The 17,389-nt window shown below is 59.4% G+C and overlaps 2 protein-coding genes across 2 annotated transcripts; both read right to left on the bottom strand.

The window, feature by feature from the left end:
• Positions 1-4,718: 4,718 nt before the first annotated feature.
• BESB_041110 (uncharacterized protein) lies at positions 4,719-6,848 on the bottom strand (the record flags this gene model as incomplete). The annotated part of the gene is made up of 1 exon (XM_029362697.1): positions 4,719-6,848. The coding sequence occupies one exon, from the start codon at positions 6,846-6,848 to the stop codon at positions 4,719-4,721; it is 2,130 nt and encodes a 709-aa protein (XP_029221662.1).
• Positions 6,849-10,494: 3,646 nt separating this feature from the next.
• BESB_041100 (uncharacterized protein) lies at positions 10,495-17,072 on the bottom strand (the record flags this gene model as incomplete). The annotated part of the gene is made up of 2 exons (XM_029362696.1): positions 10,495-12,978; positions 13,077-17,072. The coding sequence occupies 2 exons, from the start codon at positions 17,070-17,072 to the stop codon at positions 10,495-10,497; spliced, it is 6,480 nt and encodes a 2,159-aa protein (XP_029221661.1).
• Between the last annotated feature and the right edge of the window lie 317 nt (positions 17,073-17,389).

The raw sequence follows: 17,389 nt of genomic DNA, 5'->3' as shown, positions 1-17,389 counted from the left end.
TAGTTGACACGGTTACTAATGGACTCTTGCCTAGAGACGTGGCCAGGGAGGCTGGGAATCGCTCTGATCTGCAGCATCGCAAAGATACGTATCCGTCGCATAGGTACGTATCCGTCGCCTTGTTGCCTTTTCGAATACCCCTGTTAGTTGGCACTTGGTGTCCAACGCATGCTAGGCCGTGGGAAACGAAAACCCGAGACATTTGAGGGAGTAGAAGTACGTCCACTGGGCGCCGCGGCGCGTTGTTGCGGAATGAGGGCCTGCCGGCACCTTGTTACTCAGAAATCGAAGAGTTGCCTTGCTAAACTAAACTGCGAATGCCTGCCTCGTCGGCTTCTCTGCGGTACATTCCATAACAGACGCTTAGATACGCGAGAAGAATGTATGTGGCCTCGCCAAGCTTGTTAAGAAAAACCCCAGCTGTCACGTACGTGGACACGAACGACATACTCAAGAGACAGCCACAACATAGTGAAGGGGACTGCAGTGCTCGTTAGTCGGCGACTTGGTAAGTAGCCCCTGCCTGCACGTGTAGACCCTCTTCGGAACCTGTGATCATACAGAAAGCCACACTTGGACCAGGGCAGGACACGACTTTGCATCAGAGCAGCATGAAAACACTGTGACATGACTACGAACCAAACGTAACCAAAAAACCCATCATCTCTGCCCTTCACGGAACCGGTGGGAACGCTGCGCTGAAGCACTCTTCAAAGCAGGAGCCGGCCCGGCGAGAGGCCCACTGCGCTGGTTAAGAGGGAACCCGGCATTGAATTTTGCATGTTACCAGCCTACTACTGCCCGTTACACCACAAAGACCTTGGCCCTGTACGTCTTCGGCTGGCGTTCACGCTCGAAGTTCAGTTTATCCACACTACGGATTGGCTGCAGTATGTGGGCTCAGAGGCTGCTGAGCGGCACTGAGATTGACACCTGGCCCACATCAATTGACAAGTCAGCACATGTGTCCGCGAAACTTTCAAGCACTCTCGCTTGCAAGGGTGTCAAATTCCTCTTTGGCAGCACTTGCCTTTCCACGGAAATGATAATACCAGTGCTACTTCGGGGTCCACCGCATGCTTGCGGGCAGCGTTCATTGCGTTGCGTTCATTACCCAGGCTCTTCCTCGTACGCGGGGCCCCTGCAGCAGGCGGTTGGTGGGATTATACGGCGCTCTGGAAATCAACATTGTTCAAAACTGCCATTGCGCAGATGTGTCGCTGCAGAGCCAAATCTCGGCTTCAACAGCTAGCCTGATTATGTCTTACAGTGGTGCCAAATTTCAGCATATGTTGAAGCACCAGTTTTAGGGTCCCCTACGTAGCTCCGGGCCATCCATTGCTTGCAAGCCTTCGAGGGAAAACCGCGAGCTCTTCAAACAATTGACGGCCAGGCAGTTGGCAGCACACTTCCTCACTCGTGATACGATGCGTGCTAGCAACACATCTCTTCCCCTGTGGAATAACCTTCAGGGTGGAAGATGTCCCGCGACGTTTAGACTTTGTGGGTCGCCGCGCGGTACCGGCCGAGCGGAGGAACGCCCTATGATCGAGTCACAGCCCGGCCAGCGTACATGCGTCTGCGGGCCTCTATCGCAAGTGTCCGAGATGGCACTCCGAATCAGCTACTTTGCACTGTCTGCGGCTCATTCGTCTTACTCGTCGACTGGCCCTAACCCATTTTGGAGCTTCCCGGAGGACGCACTGAAGAGGGACGAGGCTCGCGATGACCTTCTGGTCGAGGCTGACACGCTATCACTTGAGTGTTGGCTTCTGCTGTCAGATGATGAGTCGAGCGAGTCCTCCGCTTTATCAGCCGAAGGGGCACTAGGTTGGCTCAGCAGGTTCCATGTGTCAGCGAGGTGACTGGCCAGCAATGAAATGCTGTTGTGCTCATGTGGGAGACCGTCAGGGCTGTCGTGCTTCCCCGCTCCGTCAAGCTGGGACACGCCACTGCCATACCCCGTCGCACTGGCAACAGCCGTTCGCCATCCACCTTACTTTCAGCTGGCCCTTGACTCTCAGACCCGTCGTCACGATTGTCCCCCCCCTCACGACCACAGGAACCCGCCTCTCCGCTGAGGGGCTCCCCCGCCGAGGCCACAACTACGGACTGGGGGCTCGCGTCTGAGAGTGGCGGTGCGCCGCTGCTCCCGCCGGAAGCTGACGTCCTCGAAGTCTTGATGAAGACAAGGTCGGACACAAACGGATCATCGCCATCTCCAGACAACGAATCGTAGATGCCGTCATCCCCCCTTCCGCTCCCCAGCTTCCAGTTTCAATTTCTGAGCTGCGTCTGTAGTCACACTCCCAAGACGACGAACCTGAACTGCCTTCATCGAAACTAGTGCGCCTGACAGCGCCTCCCGACACCAGACTTGAAGAGCTGCGAGCTGGCCAGGTTAGCAGACACTTCGCCCCCGCGCGGTTGGAGAATAAGACCACTGCAAGCGCCAAAAAGACGCCGCGTCAGGGGCGCAGAAACGGAATTGTTAACTTGCCGACTGCGACCATTCTTCCCCGATGCTCGACTTCGTCCCCCGTTCCTTCTCAACACCCCCCGGACCGATTCCCGCCGACTGCGACCACTATTTTCTGCCAATTGCAGCAACTGCCCATCGTTGGAGGGCGGCGTCTGCCACGGTTTCCCGGTCTCCACGGAGGACATCGGCTCGTCGCCGTCTTCGTGCTCACGTTGGTGAACAGCCCACCGTCGCGCACCGGTCGACAATGAGACCTCCTGCGCCGCGTAGGCACTGTTTCGCACCGTGTCACTCTCATGGCCAGCCTGGACTTCAGCGTGCAATGTGTTTTCTTCCTCTGCACTGAGAGACGGTGAGGGGCGAGCGGCCGTTGCTGGCATGAGGTTGAACCTGCTGGGGCCTTCATGCATCAAGATGCTCGCACCGGGTCGCCGGCAAGCATCAAGTCCTCCATTGAACCGACTGATCCACAGTCCAAATAGCGAGAAAAACACTGAAGCACGCAGGGTTAAGGCGCCAACGCACACAGAATAATCCAAGGCACGCGTTTCGCATGACGACCGGGTCAGCGTATTTGCTGTCACCCATGCGTGACAGCAATACGTATGGGATGCATCCTCCTCGTCTCATCGAAGCCTGCCGTGCCCGGTTCCAAGTCACTCCCCCGAAAGCAGTTGTTCCTCAGCGGCTTCCGCAGGCTATATGAGGAAATGACGAAGGCCTGGCACCATGGGTGGCGAGCAACATCCATAAACCCTAAACTACAAGATCCAGTAGTCCGGGTAGTCCTGGTGAGTCATTCGGCGGGTGGCCTCACGCTGGGGCACGTGTGTGAGACGCTGGCAGGTGACAGACCAAAGAAACGCATCATTCACACCAGATGGCAACTCAGCGCTGCGAGGGAATGTACTTAGCGGAGAGTCGGGAGCCTCACCCCCGAGGAACCCTTCTTCTATTCTTTGATGCAAGCATGGGAAGAGCCGCGCGCAAAGATTCGCGACTCGTGCCTCCCACGGCTCAACGCGTTTGCAGAGTATTTATAATTAACAGGCGAGAACGAAACAGCAAATTGACAAGCACGTGCTCTTCTGTAGGTGGCCCACTCTTCCTGGGAGTTCCCATTACAGGTCGTTGTAGATTCCCTTGAAGGGAGCGGGTCTCGCGAACGCGTGTCTGGCTGACGGACGCAACACCCGGGAGCGCAGAAACTGGGAGCGGGTGGGCTGGCCACATGTCCGGCAGGCGTGTAAGCAGCGAGTCCCTTGCAAGGGGCGGACACCTACGAACAGTGAGGCGGTTTTTCTGTCCTTGCTTGCCTGAGAGAGCTTGCCAAACGACTATGGTTGAGTTTCTTCAAAACGCATCCTGTCTGGATTGGCGAATTATGCAGGAGTCGCGCCGACCACTAGATTGGCGTCAACAGCGGATACCCACAGCTCGATTGTCGATGCGCTTAAACCGGGGCGGGAAACTGACAGATGTTTCACACATGCGCATGTAGTGTAGTCACATACTCGTCGACCACGAAGTGTAACCGCTACCCCGTCATGTGATTCTGTGTTCACACGGCAGCGTGTTGCTAACGCGCAAAATTTAATCCGGTAGCGAGCCTCACCTGAGATGCGTCCCTCACTCAAAACATATATAGTGGACCTTCGTGAAACAGTCAGCAGATCGCGCAGGGGAAATATATTCTTCAAAAATACGCAAGGGAACGCGCTCTGCCCCCTGTGAAAAAAGTATGCGAAGCAGGCTGTTGCTTAGAAACTTCACAGACCCAGAGAGCTCCCTGGAAGGGCGCCTTTTACTGGGAAAAAATCGCACACCGAAGACCAAGCCCGCACACTGACCATACCCATCTGTCGAATCATCAACGTGGTGTATTCTGTACATACTGTCTTGACCGCCGCTGTGCGGACAACATAATGTCTCCCTAGGTGCGCACGTCCTGCGGGGCCGACCAAATTAGAAAGCTGCGCTATTGACTTGAAACGAGGCGCATCCACACACGGCTAGCGCAAGCACACAACAAAAATGAACATGTCTTGGACGAACAGAGGCAAACGTGCAGTTTCACGGGGTGGATAAAATCAGAACTCATCCTTTCCTTCACCTTCAGGTCACAACGTCAACCGAACGGATCACACTGGGTCGTCCCACCGTGCCACACTGCTTCAGTTTACACTCTATAAAACACCTGTACCCATCGGCGTTGCCATGAACTTTTGACTGTCATCTACTCAAGTTCATCAGCTGCTTCTTCCGCAATGGATGAGAGGGAACTTGGGCGCTGCCGCCAAAGCCTGCGGCGCGCGTGCCTCCTCTGCGCCGCCTTCTTTATCTCCGCGTCCTTCAAGGCGCTAACTTGTTCCCAGCCCTTCACATGCCATTGCTCCTTCTGATGTGGTTCCGCCAGCCAAGGGCTGACCCTCCTGTCTGACTTCATCATACCAGGCGGACCTGAGCTTGTAAAAACTTCCTTCCGTTGGTCTGGAACTGGTTTTGGTGCACCCTCTTTCAGCGACTCATCAAGAGGTTGAGACATAAACACGAGTGGGGACCGGCTTCCTGGCCATTCATTGGAATCACTGTCTGACTTACTGTCGTCTTCACTGGCTGTGTCTTGAGCTTGCTGAAGCCGCGCCGCCACTCGCAATGCCGACATTATCACGCGCCGACGCTCTCGTTTCACGACGGGGTCGCGCCGGTCATCTCGGCTCGTGAGGTTCAAACGCTGCAACTCGAACATGTTAGCCAGTTCCCGGAGGGCGGCACGACTTAAGGTTCCATCTAAAAGGTCTCTTGTTTGCGCCCTCTGACCTGCTTCGCTGCCACCAGTGGGAACCGGGCTTCTGGGCTCTAACATGGTAAGACTATGCTCTAATTGAGCCTTGCGGCGCTTGGCGACCTCGATATTGAGACGGGAGAACTCCGCAATGAACCTCTGATGCCTCCGGGTGAGGCGTGCACCCCGTTTGGTTGGCATCTGCGCACGCTGCATTTTCGATTTCAGCATCTCTACCATCTCCTCAAGGGGGTCTGGCCACACTAACGCGCCTGGAAGAGTTGAGGGAGGCTCCGCCGCACGTGGAATTGACCCAATTGCGACGGGTATAAGGCTCTCCTTAGTAGTCTCCTCAGTCTCGACTCTCTTCGCACGTTCCAGCCGCAGAGTCAGCGGCGGCGGGTCAGCTAACCGTTTGGAAATGTGTGGAGATCTGTCACTGGGTATTCCAAAATCCTGCGCCGATCGTCCCCAGGAAATGCGAGGGGCCTCGGTGAATGCACCAGCGTCCACCTGAGACTCACCTTGCTGTAGACCCGCCCACAGTGCAGCTGGTTCTGCAGTTGCGTCGAAGAATGGATCCCATGTCCTACCCTGTGGACTGAGTCCACCGCCTGACCCTGACAGGGACGATGTGGTCAGGCGGGGAAGCGGAGCATGCTCGACGGGCGAGGACGCCGTTGCTCCTTTGGATCCCCCTGTGTACCCATGTGCTAGGAACTGAACCGGAGGAGACACATCCGGCGACGTTGGGCTGCTTGGGGGGGCTGTCCGGTCCTGCTCACCTAGAATCGAGAAGAATGGTGTACTCAACCCGACATCTGAAACTTGTTCGACAGTTTCAGTGTTTCCCGTCCTGTGCACACTCCCATCGCTTACGCTCCACACCCAAGAGGTAGGAAGCGCCGTAGCCGTAGAAGACGACAACCTTGACACCACGGACGAGGCACTAGAGTGGCCGCCTGTTTTTCTCGTTCGACGTCGACGCCGTGATGAGGAATCCTTCCCCACAGACAAATTATGCGAAGGTCCCTGTGTCTCCTCTCGGCGCCCCCCTGCGGGGCGGTCCTCGCGTAGACGCGAAGACAAGCCCTCCAATATATTGAGACCTTCCCCGGCGTCTTCTGTAAAAACAGGGGGCATATGATCCGCGCCGCCTGTTGGTTCGTGCGAGCCATGGTCACCCGGTTCACCTTCGCCCGTCTCTCTTCCACGGGTGTCTTGGCTGCCAAAAGACGACGATCCCGGAAGAAAATGAGACGGCGCCGAAAAGTCACTCCCACCAGATTCCGGTTGTGTCTCTCGGCCCGCTGACTCCGATCGAGCTTGTGTTGTGGGCGGTGCCAGTCCTGCCTCTTCTTCTGGCACGCCGGATACGACAGGGTCAGCTCCTCCAGCCCCAGCCTGTTGGTCGCCGCCCCCACCCTGCGCCCCGGTTGTGGACCCTGTCAAAGCGGCGCACTCAGAGGGGAGACGCCCCTTGTCGCTCTCTCCAGGGCGTCTGCGAGAGGCACCCACCTTCGGACGTGGGGTGCCGGACACTGGCAAAATGCGCAGGCACTTTACCCATGCGCTGGCCATGAGAAATACAACTGCCAGAAATACACTCGCAGTTTTCCGCCGTGTCAGAGAACCTGGATGAGCTACCGAGCCCCAGACACCCCGTGTCCTGTCGGGAGCGCTTCTGCCAGCACTTCTCAGGAGACGCTCCCCTTCTCTGCTCGACCGCCTCCCCAAGGGATCCCCCTCCCACGAGAGAGAGTGACCGTCGACTCGAGACCCACTTCTTCGCGCGCTTCACTTCCATCGCTCCTCCTGTCTTGAGCATTATGAAACTTTTCGCTGGTCGCCGCGGGCTTCTCGCCTGTTTCAGAGAAGCCGTCCCGTACCACCACACTACGCTGGTCGACAGCGGCAGTTGTAACTGGCGCTGCGCTCGCCCCGATTCCCCAGGTCAGCCGCGAGCCTTCAATTCCGTCGCGCACCCCAGACTGAGCATCCTCATCCGCTGAGAACCCCGAGTTCTCGCGCAAAACCATGAGCATGACACTCAGACACAAACCCGCGAGCCAACGCGAGTCGGCGAGAGGCCACAAGCACCTCATTGTATGTATGACGGATAAGGGCTATGAACGACGGTACGTGCATGTTGCGCTCTTGCTGTCATGGAGCCAGAGTCTTCCCGTCTTGTGCCGTCGAGGAGGTCGCCACTTCTCTCTCGTCTTTCCCGACTGAGCAGCAGTCACCAAAACAACGCTGGCTCGGAAATAGACAGGCGCCACCTTGACAGCTCTCGGCGCAGCGCCTCACTTCAACTGCCTTTCTAGCGTGGAAACGAACTTCACCTGACGGTCAGGTCGAATCTGCGGCTCTCCCACCTAAAGAGCGCACAGTGCCATGCAGTGAAATACATGATCATGCACCGAAGCTACACAGCAGATGCAGATTTTGTTTTTGGAGATGTTATGTAGCCGGAAAGTTGCGACTATTCAGGTCCCCCCCGGCCAGATCCGGCGCGGGCAGCTTGTTGACCAGTCACGGGAGCTTTCCGGCAGAAACTGCAAACGAAGCGTGCAGTTTCTCTCCCTTGGCATCTCAATGAAGAGCGTTCACTCGTAGATGTATTTTTAGGGTTTCTCTGTCTTCTTCGGCTGACCTGCTGACCCCTGCTCGTGCCTACATACTCCAAGCTGCAGCTAGGAGATACTGCTAGTCGTGTGAAGCGCAGAGGCGCACGAGTCGGTGAGCAAGGCGAGCGCGCGCATGCGCCACGGAGTCTCGTGCTTGTGGAGGATCGGGAATGAGGCGGGCAGTCCTTGCGTAGGCCTGAATGACTGGGAATTGCGGTGCCATAGACGATCGTTTTCTGTGAAGAGCCCCGTTCTTTTCGGGAACGTCGTGCTGTGTTCTGTTTACAGTGTAGATGGTGCTGGCTCCCGAGGAATTCTAGCCGCTGGGGCGTATCACATCGCCACCTGAGAAGCTGCCCCCTGGACCCGGCAGCGCACTTTACAGCTGCCGCGACGTAGACCTGGACAGACCTCGAAAACACTGTCCGCACCCTGTTGCTGTTTCGCACTTGTGATTACACTTCTGCAAACACCGCCGCCGCTACATCTAGCGTTGGCGCTATAAGCGCCGCTGGAGACGTGCGTATGCCCGGAAGGTGTTGTACGGTGGCAAGCCCCAGGTAAGACCAAATTGAGCCGCGGCTGCTTCGAGGTCACAGCCTCGTTCCAGCAATACAGCCCCCCCCCAAGTACGCCATCCTCAGTACGTAGTGACAGCCCCAGATGGGCTGAGGCAACCTGAACGCGTAACTCCTTGCTAATTCAACCAAGGTGCCACTCCTTGAACTGAGCAGCATCTATGTCGCCCGTCCAGCAGCGGCCTCAGACTGGCAGCAGGGAACAGTGCTAGCCGCGGAACAAACTCCATGCGTCTCGCGTTTCCGGGTACTGCTAGACGTCGGAGTGGCGTTATGGCGGGATGCAATAGGCGTCAGGCTGCCTCGTTCAAAGGACTGGCAGAAGCCCCCACGTCACTGCAGCGACCATGAGCGGGAACCCTTCTCCCTGGGGGAGAACACGACGGGGGGGAAAAGAAACCCCAGCATGGCAGAGACAAAGGACTGCCTGCAGCATGCGGATTGCGTGCTCGCATCCAGCACAAGCCTGAGAACTACTGATGTCTAAGGCTTAGGTGCGTCCGAGGTCTTCGACAATCTATAGCTGTGTTTGGAATCATTAATGTTCCCGAGGCAACTCGGCACCTGACAAGTGTGGTCGAAATTGGTACTGCTCTTCACACAAGCCAGAGAACAGCAACTGCAGTCTGAAGCATTAGTGTCACCTGGGCAGTCGGACAATGACTGGGCTTTGAGTCTTCGATGCTTTCCACCCAAACCGGGCAACGCTAATTGCGCGTCAATATTTACTCCGGTTCATTAGAGAGCAGACACTGGAGAGCAAAGTCGCGAAACTATGGATACACATAACCGAGCGTCTCCGACCAAGTCCTTCGAGACAACGCTTCCGTATGCAAGAGCAAAAAAATAGCCTGCAGATGCCACGACAATATACGCGCGTGCCTCCCCACAATACAAACATACAAAGCAGACTCGAGACAGCCAACGCGAGAACTAAAAACGGCATCGACATCGACCTTCCAGCATCGGCAGCAATCACTTCCCAGGAAGTGCATACAACCGACCAGCTGCAACACTAGGACTTGCGACGCGTCAGAGGCTTTGACTCCGGAGACCAGCGCCTGTCTGGGCGGCGTGATGTGACTCCTAGTAAAAACTGGAGAAGCGAAACACGAAATGTGACCGAAAGGACGCCTGGGAACCCTACATGTACGCGCCACAAAACGAATCTTACTACTCAAAGCGGCCGCTCGCGAGCACATGAAACTACGGTACATACGACGAATACATCCGCCCAGCCCCGCATCCCCCTCTCCTTCCCATTCGCAAACACTTTCTCCGTGTTTGAGCTGGGCCCTACTGCAAACGCAAGATGCAAGCGCATCACGCCGGCAGGTGCGCATACCCACCAGCACTGCCTGAGCAGCAACCCCCTCTTGCATGGAAACAAAAAGGATCCGATGCCCAGGGCGGCACATAAGCATCGGTCGGCGTTGTCTACATCTCTACCTGTCCATGCCCGGTGCCGACACAGTTGAAAAAATGTAGCGAGCCACCGGCTTCCCTTGATCGGCATGCCGCTCCGCTAGATACGGGCGTCCAACACCAACAGTACCACATACAACAAATCTAATCTATCTCCACAAAGCACTTTTGACACTGTAAGAGAGCTGTTCAACGCATGCGAATTCATAAATAGAGACCTCTTTGAAGGCACACGCGGATGGTGCGCCAAACGCGCTGATTCCAGTCTGCTTGACAGTTCCTTCACAGCAATAGCTCAGCTACGGGACGCGTACACGGCCATCGAGCCACCGGATCAGCCAAGCAGAAACGTCTTAACCAGCTGGCTGGCGTTCCGTCCTCTTCACACCCGCCTCCTGACAATATACATACCTGCGTGACTCGTTACGCCTCTGACAAGGATATGCGAATCGTTTCTTCCACTGGCTCCAACCTACAGCACGTTCTTCCGCGAGACTGCCCAGAGGCCCGGAATCAGAACCGCACACTGCTGTCAAGGCTCTAGCAGCAGTGAACCGGGGGCGGCTCACCACAGGTGCCAGATCACTCCCGCTTTCACCCTTGAGACGGAGTCGGACAAACGGCTTCCGCGCTCGCCATACCCTCAGACCCTTCACCCGCGTGAGTGGCTGCATTCACATTGCGCGGCGCTTCAAACCGATCCTTTTCTGGAGACGCCGTGGGTGAGATGGGTGACGAAATGGCTGCCAGCGCCTCTTCCAAAGAAATCAACTGCACAGACCCGGAACCCGCTCCCCCATCGGCCGAGCCAGTCTCGCCCGGTGCTCGTCCGCCCGTCTCTGTTCCAGGGCTGTCGATAGACGACGACACCGGGACGAGAGAAGCCGACCCCGGCAGGTCGACGCGAGGCCGCGTCTGTACCAGCGGCGATCTAGTAGGGCCGACAGGCCCCTCCACCATTACTTGTTGAGGCCCAAGTGAAGCACCCGCCACTACACGCCGCGTCACCTTGGGTCCGCTCCCCGTTCCGCTGTGACCGTCCACTGGGCGTCCCCCACCCTGACGCTCTTGTGTCGAAGAGCGAGCCGGTCTCGGCCCCTTGTCGGCCTCTCCCTGATCCTCACTGGCAACACCCAGGGCAGCAGCCTTTGAACCCTTGGCAGACTCCTTCACGCTTGAAGCTCCCGATCCTCCACCGCCCTTCTCTACGCCGCGACTGTCCTGGCTTCCAAGAGATGTCGAAACCCGCAATGTAGGAGTCGGCCCCGAGCGGTCGAAGGCTCCCTGCCTCTGTACCCTTGGCGAGTCAGCAGGGCTGCCAGGCCCCACCACCTTCCGTTGATGAGGCCCAAGTGAAGCACCCGCCACTACACGCCGCGTCACCTTGGGTCCGCTCCCCGTTCCGCTGTGACCGTCCACTGGGCGTCCACCACCCTGACGCTCTTGTGTCGAAGAGCGAGCCGGTCTCGGCCCCTTGTCGACCTCACCCTGATCCTCACTGGCAACACCCAGGGCAGCAGCCTTTGAACCCTTGGCAGACTCCTTCACGCTTGGAGCTCCCGATCCTCCACCGCCCTTCTCTACGCCGCGACTGTCCTGGCTTCCAAGAGATGTCGAAATCCGCAATGTAGGAGTCGGCCCCGAGCGGTCGAAGTCTCCCTGCCTCTGTACCCTTGGCGAGTCAGCAGGGCTGCCAGGCCCCACCACCTTCCGTTGTCGAGGCCCAAGTGAAGCACCCGCCACTACACGCCGCGTCACCTTGGGTCCGCTCCCCGTTCCGCTGTGACCGTCCACTGGGCGTCCCCCACCCTGACGCTCTTGTGTCGAGGAGCGAGCCGGTCTCGGCCCCTTGTCGACCTCACCCTGATCCTCACTGGCAGCACCCAGGGCAGCAGCCTTTGAACCCTTGGCAGACTCCTTCACGCTTGGACGTCCCGGTCGACTATGGCCCTTCTGTTCGCCGCGGCGAATGTCACTGCCTAAAAAGACCCATATAGGGAAGAGGGCCGATGACTCTGAACGGTCGAAGGCTCCCTGCGTCTGTACCCTTGGCGAGGCAGCAGGGCTGACAGGCCCCTCCACTTTCCGTTGTCGAGGCCCAAGTGAAGCACCCGCCACTACACGCCGCGTCACCTTGGGTCCGCTCCCCGTTCCGCTGTGACCGTCCACTGGGCGTCCTTCACCATGTCGGTCTTCCGGTACGACCAGAAGTGTAACCCGTCGGTCCTCTGCCGAATCCGTCAACCCCGGTCCCGCGAGACGACTTTCACTTGTCTCTGATACAAGCCTGTCCAACACCCACGACACTGGAACGAGAGGAGCCGATCCCGTCAGATCGACGCGAAACCGCCTCCGTTTCGCTGGCCATCCAGGAGGTCGATCCCACTGCCGTCGTCGAGACGGAGGCGACGAAACGGCTTCCGCGCTCGCCATACCCTCAGACCCTTCACCCGCGTGAGTGGCTGCATTCACATTGCGCGGCGCTTGAAACCGATCCTTTTCTGGAGACGCCGTGGGTGAGATGAGTGACGAAATGGCTGCCAGCGCCTCTTCCAAAGAAATCAACTGCACAGACCCGGAACCCGCTCCCCCATCGGCCGAGCCAGTCTCGCCCGGTGCTCGTCCGCCCGTCTCTGTTCCAGGGCTGTCGATAGACGACGACACCGGGACGAGAGAAGCCGACCCCGGCAGGTCGAAGCGAGGCCGCGTCTGTATCACCGCCGATCTGGCAGGGCCGACAGGCCCCTCCACCTTCCGTTGTCGAGGCCCAAGTGAAGCACCCGCCACTACACGCCGCGTCACCTTGGGTCCGCTCCCCGTTCCGCTGTGACCGTCCACTGGGCGTCCACCACCCTGACGCTCTTGTGTCGAAGAGCGAGCCGGTCTCGGCCCCTTGTCGACATCACCCTGATCCTCACTGGCAACACCCAGGGCAGCAGCCTTTGAACCCTTGGCAGAATCCTTCACGCTTGGAGCTCCCGATCGCCCACCGGCCTTCTCCCCGGCGCGACTGTCCTGGCTTCCAAGGGATGTCGAAACCCGCAATGTAGGAGTCGGCCCCGAGCGGTCGAAGGCTCCCTGCCTCCGTACATTGGCGAGCCAGCAGGGCTGACAGTCCTGTCCACCCTTCGTTGTTGAGGCCCAAGTGAAGCACCCGCCACTACACGCCGCGTCACCTTGGGTCCGCTCCCCGTTCCGCTGTGACCGTCCACTGGGCGTCCTTCACCATGTCGGTCTTCCGGTACGACCAGAAGTGTAACCCGTCGGTCCTCTGCCGAATCCGTCAACCCCGGTCTCGCGAGACGACTTTCACTTGTCTCTGATACAAGCCTGTCCAACACCCACGACACTGGAACGAGAGGAGCCGATCCCGTCAGATCGACGCGAAACCGCCTCCGTTTCGCTGGCCATCCAGGAGGTCGATCCCACTGCCGTCGTCGAGACGGAGGCGACGAAACGGCTTCCGCGCTCGCCATACCCTCAGACCCTTCACCCGCGTGAGTGGCTGCATTCACATTGCGCGGCGCGTCACGCCGATCCTTTTCTGGAGACGCCGTGGGTGAGATGGGTGATGAAATGGCTGCCAGCGCCTCTTCCAAAGAAATCAACTGCACAGACCCGGAACCCGCTCCCCCATCGGCCGAGCCAGACTCGCCCGGTGCTCGTGCGCCCGTCTCTGTTCCAGGGCTGTTTAAAGACGACGACACCGGGACGAGAGAAGCCGACCCCGGCAGGTCGAAGCGAGGCCGCGTCTGTACCAGCGGCGATCTAGTAGGGCCGACAGGCCCCTCCACCTTCCGTTGTCGAGGCCCAAGTGAAGCACCCGCCACTACACGCCGCGTCACCTTGGGTCCGCTCCCCGTTCCGCTGTGACCGTCCACTGGGCGTCCACCACCCTGACGCTCTTGTGTCGAAGAGCGAGCCGGTCTCGGCCCCTTGTCGGCCTCTCCCTGATCCTCACTGGCAACACCCAGGGCAGCAGCCTTTGAACCCTTGGCAGAATCCTTCACGCTTGGAGCTCCCGATCGCCCACCGGCCTTCTCCCCGGCGCGACTGTCCTGGCTTCCAAGGGATGTCGAAACCCGCAATGGAGGAGTCGGCCCCGAGCGGTCGAAGGCTCCCTGCCTCTGTACCCTCGGCGAGTCAGCAGGGCTGCCAGGCCCCACCACCTTCCGTTGATGAGGCCCAAGTGAAGCACCCGCCACTACACGCCGCGTCACCTTGGGTCCGCTCCCCGTTCCGCTGTGACCGTCCACTGGGTGTCCCCCACCCTGACGCACTTGTGTCGAGGAGCGAGCCGGTCTCGGCCCCTTGTCGACCTCACCCTGATCCTCACTGGCAACACCCAGGGCAGCAGCCTTTGAACCCTTGGCAGACTCCATCACGCTTGGACGTCCCGGTCGCCCACCGCCCTTCTGCCCGCCACGACTGTCCTGGCTTCCAAGAGATGTCGAAACCCGCAATGTAGGAGTCGGCCCCGAGCGGTCGAAGGCTCCCTGCCTCTGTACCCTTGGCGAGTCAGCGGGGCTGCCAGGCCCCTCCACCTTCCGTTGTCGAGGCCCAAGTGAAGCACCCGCCACTACACGCCGCGTCACCTTGGGTCCGCTCCCCGTTCCGCTGTGACCGTCCACTGGGCGTCCCCCACCCTGACGCTCTTGTGTCGAAGAGCGAGCCGGTCTCGGCACCTTGTCGGCCTCTCCCTGATCTTCACCCGCAACACCCAGGGCAGCAGCCTTTGAACCCTTGGCAGACTCCTTCACGCTTGGACGTCCCGGTCGCCCACCGCCCTTCTGCCCGCCACGACTGTCCTGGCTTCCAAGAGATATCGAAACCCGCAATGAAGGAGTCGGCCCCGAGCGGTGGAAGCCTCCCTGTCTCCGTATTCTTGGCGAGCCAGCAGGGCTGACAGCTCCTTCCACCTTCCGTTGTCGAGGCCCAAGTGAAGCACACGCCACTACACGCCGCGTCACCTTGGGTCCGCTCCCCGTTCCGCTGTGACCGTCCACTGGGCGTCCCCCACCCAGACGCTCTTGTGTCGAGGAGCGAGCCGGTCTCGGCCCCTTGTCGACCTCACCCTGATCCTCACTGGCAACACCCAGGGCAGCAGCCTTTGAACCCTTGGCAGAATCCTTCACGCTTGGAGCTCCCGATCCTCCACCGCCCTTCTGCCCGCCACGACTGTCCTGGCTTCCAAGAGATGTCGAAACCCGCAATGTAGGAGTCGGCCCCGAGCGGTCGAAGGCTCCCTGCCTCTGTACCCTTGGCGAGTCAGCCGGGCTGCCAGGCCCCTCCACCTTCCGTTGTCGAGGCCCAAGTGAAGCACACGCCACTACACGCCGCGTCACCTTGGGTCCGCTCCCCGTTCCGCTGTGACCGTCCACTGGGCGTCCCCCACCCTGACGCTCTTGTGTCGAGGAGCGAGCCGGTCTCGGCACCTTGTCGGCCTCTCCCTGATCCTCACCCGCAACACCCAGGGCAGCAGCCTTTGAACCCTTGGCAGACTCCTTCACGCTTGGACGTCCCGGTCGCCCACCGCCCTTCTGCCCGCCACGACTGTCCTGGCTTCCAAGAGATATCGAAACCCGCAATGAAGGAGTCGGCCCCGAGCGGTGGAAGCCTCCCTGTCTCCGTATTCTTGGCGAGCCAGCAGGGCTGACAGCTCCTTCCACCTTCCGTTGTCGAGGCCCAAGTGAAGCACCCGCCACTACACGCCGCGTCACCTTGGGTCCGCTCCCCGTTCCGCTGTGACCGTCCACTGGGCGTCCCCCACCCAGACGCTCTTGTGTCGAAGAGCGAGCCGGTCTCGGCCCCTTGTCGACCTCACCCTGATCCTCACTGGCAACACCCAGGGCAGCAGCCTTTGAACCCTTGGCAGAATCCTTCACGCTTGGACGTCCCGGTCGACTATGGCCCTTCTGTTCGCCGCGGCGAATGTCACTGCCTAAAAAGACCCATATAGGGAAGAGGGCCGATGACTCTGAACGGTCGAAGGCTCCCTGCCTCTGTACCCTTGGCGAGTCAGCGGGGCTGCCAGGCCCCTCCACCTTCCGTTGTCGAGGCCCAAGTGAAGCACCCGCCACTACACGCCGCGTCACCTTGGGTCCGCTCCCCGTTCCGCTGTGACCGTCCACTGGGCGTCCACTACCCTGACGCTCTTGTGTCGAAGAGCGAGCCGGTCTCGGCCCCTTGTCGGCCTCTCCCTGATCCTCACCCGCAACACCCAGGGCAGCAGCCTTTGAACCCTTGGCAGACTCCTTCACCCTCGGAGCTCCCAATCGTCCACCGCCCTTCGCCCCGGCGCGACTGTCCTGGCTGCCAACAGATGTCGAAACTGGGAAGCGAAAGGTCCGTCCTGGGAGGACGTAAAGTGGACGTCGTTGCGCCTCCGGTGTTCTGCCAGAGGTCCCACCAGATTCCGGTTGTGTCTCTCGGCCCGCTGACTCCGATCGAGCTTGTGTTGTGGGCAGTGCCAGTCCTGCCTCTTCTTCTGGCACGCCGGATACGACAGGGTCAGCTCCTCCAGCCCCAGCCTGTTGGTCGCCGCCTCCACCCTGCGCCCCGGTTGTGGACCCTGTCAAAGCGGCGCACTCAGAGGGGAGACGCCCCTTGTCGCTCTCTCCAAGGCGTCTGCGAGAGGCACCCACCTTCGGACGTGGGGTGCCGGACACTGGCAAAACGCGCAGGCACTTTACCCATGCGCTGGCCATGAGAAATACAACTGCCAGAAATACACTCGCAGTTTTCCGCCGTGTCAGAGAACCTGGATGAGCTACCGAGCCCCAGACACCCCGTGTCCTGTCGGGAGCGCTTCTGCCAGCACTTCTCAGGAGACGCTCCCCTTCTCTGCTCGACCGCCTCCCCAAGGGATCCCCCCTCCCACGAGAGAGAGTGACCGTCGACTCGAGACCCACTTCTTCGCGCGCTTCACTTCCATCGCTCCTCCTGTCTTGAGCATTATGAAACTTTTCGCTGGTCGCCGCGGGCTTCTCGCCTGTTTCAGAGAAGCCGTCCCGTACCACCACACTACGCTGGTCGACAGCGGCAGTTGTAACTGGCGCTGCGCTCGCCCCGATTCCCCAGGTCAGCCGCGAGCCTTCAATTCCGTCGCGCACCCCAGACTGAGCATCCTCATCCGCTGAGAACCCCGAGTTCTCGCGCAAAACCATGAGCATGACACTCAGACACAAACCCGCGGGCCAACGCGAGTCGGCGAGAGGCCACAAGCACCTCATTGTATGTATGACGGATAAGGGCTATGAACGACGGTACGTGCTTGTTGCGCTCTTGCTGTCATGGAGCCAGAGTCTTCCCGTCTTGTGCTGTCGAGGAGGTCGCCACTTCTCTCTCGTCTTTCCCGACTGAGCAGCAGTCACCAAAACAACGCTGGCTCGGAAGTAGACAGGCGCCACCTTGACAGCTCTCGGCGCAGCGCCTCACTTCAACTGCCTTTCTAGCGTGGAAACGAACTTCACCTGACGGTCAGGTCGAA

This window comes from Besnoitia besnoiti, chromosome II (assembly GCF_002563875.1).
Source record: "Besnoitia besnoiti strain Bb-Ger1 chromosome II, whole genome shotgun sequence".
Lineage (NCBI taxonomy): Eukaryota > Apicomplexa > Conoidasida > Eucoccidiorida > Sarcocystidae > Besnoitia > Besnoitia besnoiti.
This window is presented reverse-complemented; position numbering and strand designations above follow the sequence as displayed.